This window comes from Rhododendron vialii, chromosome 6a (assembly GCF_030253575.1).
Source record: "Rhododendron vialii isolate Sample 1 chromosome 6a, ASM3025357v1".
NCBI lineage: Eukaryota > Viridiplantae > Streptophyta > Magnoliopsida > Ericales > Ericaceae > Rhododendron > Rhododendron vialii.
In genome coordinates this window covers 5,356,968-5,364,932 of record NC_080562.1, presented here as the reverse complement: position 1 = coordinate 5,364,932, position 7,965 = coordinate 5,356,968, and the positions used below count along the sequence as shown (strand labels likewise).

The 7,965-nt window shown below is 37.2% G+C and overlaps 1 protein-coding gene across 1 annotated transcript; it reads right to left on the bottom strand.

Moving 5' to 3' along the window:
* Positions 1-3,411: 3,411 nt before the first annotated feature.
* Positions 3,412-6,304, bottom strand: LOC131328297 (uncharacterized). Its single transcript, XM_058361258.1, has 5 exons — positions 6,265-6,304; positions 4,238-4,302; positions 3,897-4,037; positions 3,576-3,786; positions 3,412-3,428 (listed from the first exon to the last, which is right to left on the bottom strand). Exons 1-5 carry the CDS (start codon positions 6,302-6,304, stop codon positions 3,412-3,414), a joined length of 474 nt encoding a protein of 157 aa, XP_058217241.1.
* Positions 6,305-7,965: the final 1,661 nt, after the last annotated feature.

The following is a 7,965-nucleotide window of genomic DNA, read 5'->3' as shown; positions in this document are numbered from 1 at the left end:
CCCCAGGCATGCAACAATTTGAAGCCGATCATACTTTTCTCTCATGGCGACGATCACCCAACTTGAAGATAACTACTGAAATTACATGTTTCATTATTTCCAGAGCGAGCTCATAACTTTCGGGGTCAGAAAGCAAATTCCTTGATTCAAACAGTTTTTCGTAAAATAATTCCTATCAAGCTTTATGAAAAATTGTTCAGATCAAACACTTACCGATATTTGTTTGAGCTATTTTTTTTTTGGGTATCCTTAAAAACATATTTTAAACAAGTTGAACAGCTCCAATTATTAGCGTGGAGCTCCAAACTATGAGGTCCGCACCTAAAGTTCGCAATTAGAAGGGGACTATATATTATTATTATTATTATTATTATTATTATTATATATAATGGAAATGATAATGCCAAAATTATTTTTGTTGGTGCCAAAACTCTAGTGCATAAAAGGCTTATACCATGTGCCAGTGTACAACACCTTTATGCATTGGTTGTTAATTTACAGGAAAAAGTGATAACAACTTATATTTCGGACATTGAATCCAAAGTGCGCAAAGTCAGATTTTGTTGGGTGCCAAAGCACAACTCGAGCTCGTGAATAAAATAATCAAGTGCAATTAATCCGAAGATATCAAATCTAGAAAGAATTCTGCATAATCAAACAAGAGTAAATTGGCCTCAGTTTCCTTGTTTGTTTGTACTTACGTGGTTTTGGAATGAGAATGTTACTAGAATTCTAATGGAAGGCAAATTGGACAAGGATATTAAATAAATATTGCCTAATAAATATAGTTCAATTGGATAAGGAAAGAATTATGATTACCTAAGGTCAAATGTACGAGGATATATAAAGAGAGGAGGCAGTGGAGTTCGATCGGAAGGGAGTACAAGGGAGATACACCACGTAGAGTTCGGCTTGGAACATTACGGAGACCACGCACATCACCGACTCGGACGAAATCACCATGAGAGTCTAGGTTTTTTGAGGATGGAGCCTCATTTTTGTACGCCCTCCGTCCCCTTTTTTATGGTCCAGTATTTTATTTTCGGCTGTCTCTTAATAAGAATTCATTTTGTAAAGTTAGTAGGGATGGCAATTTCGGCCGCCCCGACCCAACCCGCCACGTTCCCCGCCCCAAATGGTTAGGGGATTCGGGGATTATTTGGGGATCGGGTAGGGTATGGGGATAATTTTTAAAAAAAAGTGGGGAACGGGTAGGGGGTGGATATGAGGTAATACCCGCCCCACTAGCCTACTATATATAATGCATAATTAATTATATATATATATATATATATATATATATATACACACACACACACACATATAAGTTAGGGACTTAGGGTTCCTAATTCCTGCCCCAGCCCCACTAGCCTACTATATATATAGATAAGTTAGGGTTTTTCCATTTCTCAGTCGCCACTCTAGAGACTTACGTCTCCAATTCCCAGCCCCACTAGCCTACTCGTCTTGTTTGTTTGAAACTGTTTTTATTTCAATTTGGTTTGTAATGCACTATGGCAGCAACTATGTGACTGTTTTAATTTAAATTTAGTTTATAATGGCACTACGGCAACAGATGTGACTGTTTTCATTTTGATTTGGTTTGTAATGGAACTATGACAGCAACTGTGGCTATTTTCCTTGGTATTTGGTTTGTAATGGCAGTGTAGATTGTTTTTTTTTTTTGAATTTAGTTTCTTGGTTCGTATTTTATGGCAGGTGACTTTTTTTAAAATTTTTTTTGGAATCTTTGGATTCCCGATTCCCCACGGGGATCCCCGTTCCCCATTTGGGGCGGGGATGGAGGGTAAAAATAAATCCCCGGTGGGGATTGGGGCGGGGATGGGGAGGAATTTGAGTTCGGGGATAGTGGTATCCACCCCCGACCCTCCCCATTGCCATCCCTAAAAGTTAGTGGGTAAAAGTTGATGTATTTTTTATTTTACCCATAAAGTAAATTTTATTTTGAAAAATTAGTGAGTAAAAGAGTAACGATGATGTCTCCCTAGAGAATAAGTAAGGAAAGTGGAGGTAAAAATTGGTATGAAAGATGTAATGATGATGTCTCCTTAATAAGTTGGAATAACGAACGAAGTTGGACATATAAAAATGGACAGATGGAGTAGTAAGTATTTGCATACTCTTTGTTTATTTTTCAAATGCTTGATATAATCGAATAACTGTTCTTACCTCTTATTAATTCAGTTAGTAATTTTGGATATGGATTCAATCATGTTTTTTCCATGATTTGAAATTGCTAAACTAATTATTTAGCCTTGTTTTTCAACTCTTGATTTCGAGCACCGGATATCTTTTGTAATTTGTTTTTGAATGGATACATGATTTTTTGGGCTCGAACATTAAGGTGAGGAAGAGAGTACATAAGATGTTTTCCTAAAAGATCGTAACAATGATAGTTTCCACGGTAATAGAGTTTAGCCACCAATTTACTTTGATGAAAAGTGGGAAAATAAATAAGAGTTTGTAAGTAATTGCTATGAATGCATGTGTGTGGATTCTGAAACCATTGTTCTCTTTGCTGCTTGAAAAGAATTTTTCAAAAAAATTCCCCCTAAATTCCTTCTAGATTTCTCCTATTTTCAACATTTCTCTCTCTATATCTCTCCACTTATTACCCCTACTATTTTTCAAAAAACTTTTTAAAACACAAACCAAACACAGCATAGTCACTTTTCTTTCATCAAGTTCGTTCAATTGTCAACTTAATTATTTGTTTTCACTATTATTTATTTTTAGTTCTTAGTTAAAATACAAACCAACACTTTTGCTAACTAAGTTTCTTTAGTTTTCCTAAAAAAAAAAAATCACAAGTCGCTGTGGGTTCGACCTCGCACATTCATAACTATATTTCGATACGATTCGTGCGCTTGCGAGTACTTTAAAATTTCACAACACAACGCAAGAGAGTGGTCCTGTACTTTAATATGCCCTTCTTTTTTATATCAACAATATATATAATCCTATTTGACTGTTTTAATTAGCTTGTTAGTATTAATTAGGTTGGGCTTCAAATTAAAATGATTACCATTCTTGATGCACAAATGCATAGCGAGGCATCGTCCATCTCTACACTTGCATTTTATGAAGACTATTATTGGTTGGTTTTCCTCAACTACAGTACTTGTCTCACAGATAAAAAAGGTGTCAAAATTAATTAGTAATAATCATTACTATCATTTACAAAAGGCAATAATACCGAAAATGTAAACTAATAGTATTCCATAATAATGGATATGTTATAAAGCACCAACAAAACTTGGATATATGTCCACTTCACCAAAATAACATTAACTTGATGAACCTCAAAACCACACCGGTATGCTACTGCTGTGTTGCTGCACTGATGTCTCCGAAGGTCCTTAATTGTTTATATACACGATAAAGTTGCCGCTATCGCTCGGAGCAATCTTGCAAATAGCACAAGAGAAATGATAAGTCAATAACCAGAAGAATCAGGTACGATTATATAATGTTCTCCCTAAAAGGCCGCAAAAGTCAAGCATGGGTCGATCAAGATCATATGCAACAATTAATAACTGGAAACGAAAAAGTACCTTCAGGAAGCTCAGGTTTTGGTTCAACTCTGCAGAATTCAACCTTCACCTTCGCCTCACTTTCAAGCGGACCCGGAGTCGTGAGAGCCTGGAAATTCTGAAGTTGAGAACCATCCATTACATTCTTTGCTTGGAACGTAATATAATACCAGAGCGCCCCAGTACAAAAATAATTCACCTTGATTACTTGGAAAAATTGATACCGAGTCCCCTACGAGTTTGAAAAGCACCAAAAAAAGAAAAAGAAAAAAGAAGTTAAACCCAATAACAAGAAAAGGAGTTAAGAAAAGAGAATTTAATTAATGAAGCAAAAGCGGATACCTGGTTTTCGTTATAAACTCCAAGAGCAACCTTGGCCATGTCACTAAAACCCTGCTGCAGAGCAAGGGGATCACTCTGCTGACAGACTGGACGAATCATCTCCAGCATAACGTGGGCTGGAACGTCCCCAACATCAAACCCCTATTATACAAGAAAGAAACAAGTTTCACAAAGTCAGTCTACATGCCGATCGAAACAGCTCGTATCGTGAAACCGTACGTAATACTATTAATTATTTTTTTGTTTCCCAGCTATATATACCACGTCACACATGCATGCCACAAAAGGAAAAAAAACAATAATAGATACCAATCTCATTCATCAAGAGTAGTGTGACATACCACCGGAACAAAATTATAATTGTACGTTCTCAACAAATTAAGAAAATCACCACTCGATTTGGATTCTATAATTAATAAATACTTGCTCCAGGTATACCATGCATTTAACCAGCTTCCTCCCACAGAATCCAAATTCAAACATAAAGAGAGAGAGAGAGCGCAAAAAGTAAATAATAAACCTAAATCTTAAACATATATAACGACCCGGATACTTAAACAAATAAATATCAGGTCAAAGGATATGGTTTTTTTATTATTTAATTACTACTACTATTATTGGTTATTAAACACAAGGATTTGAAATAACGCTGCTATCTGGGGATATTGGAAACCCTAAACCCAAAAATCAAGCCAAGGATATTTATTTATGTATTATTTGGTTATGAATCAAACGCAAGGATTTGAAAAAAGGGGACATCGATCGATCTATCTATCTTGATGTACGAAAAAGGAGAGAGCTAGCGCTGTATACCGTTCCATTCCCTAACAGTTTGAAGAATCTGCCCGACTCAGTTCTAATCATTGGTCGTGCCATCTTTCCTTCGAGTTTGAGAGAGAGAGAGAGAGAGAGAGAGTAGTTGTCTCTTGTGCGTAATCGGAGAGGAAGAAGAGACTGCTTTAGGATTTTGATTGAAGGCGTTGGTTTTATATATATATAAAGTAGTCCAGTATCGAAGGGTATTTCATGACATGCATGAGGAGTTACCGAATTGAGATTCAATCCTGTCCGTATTCGGATTCGACTATTTGCCAACATTGCCCTTGCTTTTTTTTTTAAAGGGCCCGACTATTTGCAACCATAAATTTTCTGAACGTAGCCTATTTTTCATATGCAACTGAAATGTTTACCATAGTATAAACGGCTACGTTTAGGAAATTTGTGGTTGTAAATAGTCGGCCCCTTCTTAAATTTCAGGTTCTTGACTCGGCCGCAATAGTGGACTGGAAGCTGTCGTTTTAGTTCAGGCCCAACACGATGGGCTTTGGTTGGAGGGGGGGGCTACGATGGGTTGGGCCCAGGCCCAATGAGTGTCCTCGATAATCTAATCTATGATGGGAAATGATTTTGCTTTTTTGTTAATGCTACTCTTCTGTAAGTGTATTTTTGCACAAAAAATACACTTACAGCGAAGTGGAGTTAACAAAAAAGAGAATGGCAACATCAACGGCCTCTATAATTTCTTCCCCTTCACATTTAAATCTGAGTGTCTATCTCTCTGTCACATTCAAAATTTTTGTAGTTTATAAGTAGTTTTCTTTGGGGGTTTTTTTGTTATCAGCTCGTGCAGTTTGTTGTTGTGCATATCCATTTTGCGACCATCTCAATCGGATCCCACAAAAATTATCAGAACCGGTCGTTTTGTTCTTAATATATTGTTTAGGGTCCCTGTAAAAAATCATCTCAATCCGATACCGGTATAGGCGTTTATGAATCATCCAACTTTGCTTCAGAAATTCAGGCCAAATTCTGAAGCAAAGTTGTATGATTCGTACGTAAACACCCTTACCGGTATCGGATTGAGATGAAATTTTACAAGGACCCTAAACAATATATTTTGAACAAAATGAGTAGCTCCGATCATCTTTGTGAGACCCAAGACGGCTGCAAAATGGATTTGTGCGTAACTATTGTACGAGGTTTGCTGTACCCCTAGCATTTCTGTATTAATACCTGCCTCTTTTTTCCTATTTTCACTCCAATCTATACCTACCCTTACAATGACCACTTATCTGATGTTTATTTTTATTTTTATGAAGAGATTAAATTCTTTACATCGTCGGTGTAAACATTTGTTTCTTCCAAATCAATTATATTGCGCCACGTTGCCATGTTTAAATGATTGGGACCACTGTTTTGCAACATAGCGCAATGTAATTGATTTGGAAAAAACAAATGTCTACACCGGCGGTGTAAAAAATTTATTCTCTTTTATGAAGGGTGTGTGACAAACTTCAGGAGTCAACGCCCCTCCAATTTATAAAATAAATTGGTCATTACCAGACACAAATGTCTACACCAGACGCACCAATCACCACGCCTCTAGGGCTGTAAATGAACTGAGCCATTCGCGAACTATTCGAGGCTCGGTTCAGTAAAAGCTCGTTCGAGTTCGATTCGTTTGCTAAACGAACTGAACCTGAACCTCAATTCTAAGCTCGTTCCGTAAATGAGCCGAACCTGAGCCTAACGGTATTCGGCTCGGTTAGATTCGCGAACCTATACTTAAATTTAATTAATAATTCAATAGGGGTCTATTTGTAAATGTAAAAAATTTTAAGATTGTATATATAATTCAATACTTATTTTTCTCCCAAATTCTATACGATCAATGAGAGAGTTTGGATTCGCTTGAGTTTAATGAGCTGAGCCGAATCAAACCTGAGTCTTGACGAGCTCAATTCGAGCTTAGATTTGGCTCGGCTCGATTCATTTGAGTTTAACGAGCCAAACTCGAGCCAAGGTATTTAAGTTCGAATTGAACCCGAGCCGAACTCGAGCCAGACCAGTATCTTAACGAACCCAACCGAGCCGAACCCGAGCCTTGAAAAATTTTAACGAGCCGAACTCGAGCCAAATTGTTCAGGTTCGAATTGAACTCGAGCCGAACTCATACTTTAACGAACCCGAGCCGAACTTAACAGGGTTCGGCTCGATTCTGTTCGTTTACAGCCCTATACGCCTCCCTCCCCTTCTCTGAAACCCTTCTCTCTCAAAGATCGTGTAAGAAGTAAGAACTAACTATCTCTCTCTCTCTCTCTCTCTCTCTCTCTCTCAGATCCACACCAATCTCTCTCCTCCCATGCATGTTCGTCCTCTCTATTATTTTTCTTTTGCTAACCCCTTTGTTAGTGTTTATATATATTTCTGTCTTATCTGTGTTCGTCATTACCAGACGCAATACTTTTACAGATCGATCTACTGTTTTTCCCTCCAAAATCAACACCCACTGTTTGCTCTATATGTGTGGTGGTATATAATAATTAGACGTGTATGTCTCTTGTATATGCATATGAATATGTATTCCCCGTACATCGATGCTAGTAATATATTTATGGTTTCTGATTTTACTTGGACATTTTTTTTATAAAATAAAAAAGACGAATTTGAAGCCCTAATGCTTGGACTGAGGAGTTCTACAATGGGTACAACAATCTGTTTCCGTTTTCTGAAATTTTAAGTTGTTTTGCCTATCAATTTCAGGTCTTGTACGGGTTCTATGTTGGATGGAGTTGATGCTAGTGAAGCTATTGGAGGCTTGGAGTTGATGCTAGTGAAGCTGCTTTTTTTTGGTTTTGATGCTATCACTTAATTAGTTGGAATGCAGGTTTTCAATCGAAATGTAGAGAATTGATAGTGGAAAATTTGGCAGTGAAAAATTTCTCAACGGGTGTATATATGTATTGGACCGGTGAAAATTTGGCAGTGATGTATATCTTTTTTTTTTAATTGAGCTCTGTATATGTTAGAGAAATGGAGAGAATCAAACCCTCAACACATGACTCACTATCAAATTTTTGAATTGGCGTTTGATAAAAAAAAACAAAACAAAACAGGTGTATTGGACCGAAAACTCTCCTGGCCCACTATCAAGTTTTTTTTTAATTGGCCCACTTTCAAAATTTTATGTTTGGCCCATTTTTAAATTTTTATGTTTGGCCCAACTAGGCCCAATTCGGTCAGACCGAATTCCCCGACCGAACCGAATTTACCCCGAACCGAATTGGAC

Bases quoted from the DNA above. Each gene is read 5' to 3' on its own strand.
- LOC131328297 (XM_058361258.1), bottom strand. From the start codon at position 6,304: ATGGCTCAGTTCATTTACAGCCCTAGAGGCGTGGTGATTG. The intron at 4,303-6,264 runs GTGCGTCTGGTG...TATTAATTATAG, and splicing joins CCCTAGAGGCGTGGTGATTG to AATCCAAATCGAGTGGTGAT. The intron at 4,038-4,237 runs GTATGTCACACT...CTTGTATAATAG, and splicing joins ATTATAATTTTGTTCCGGTG to GGGTTTGATGTTGGGGACGT.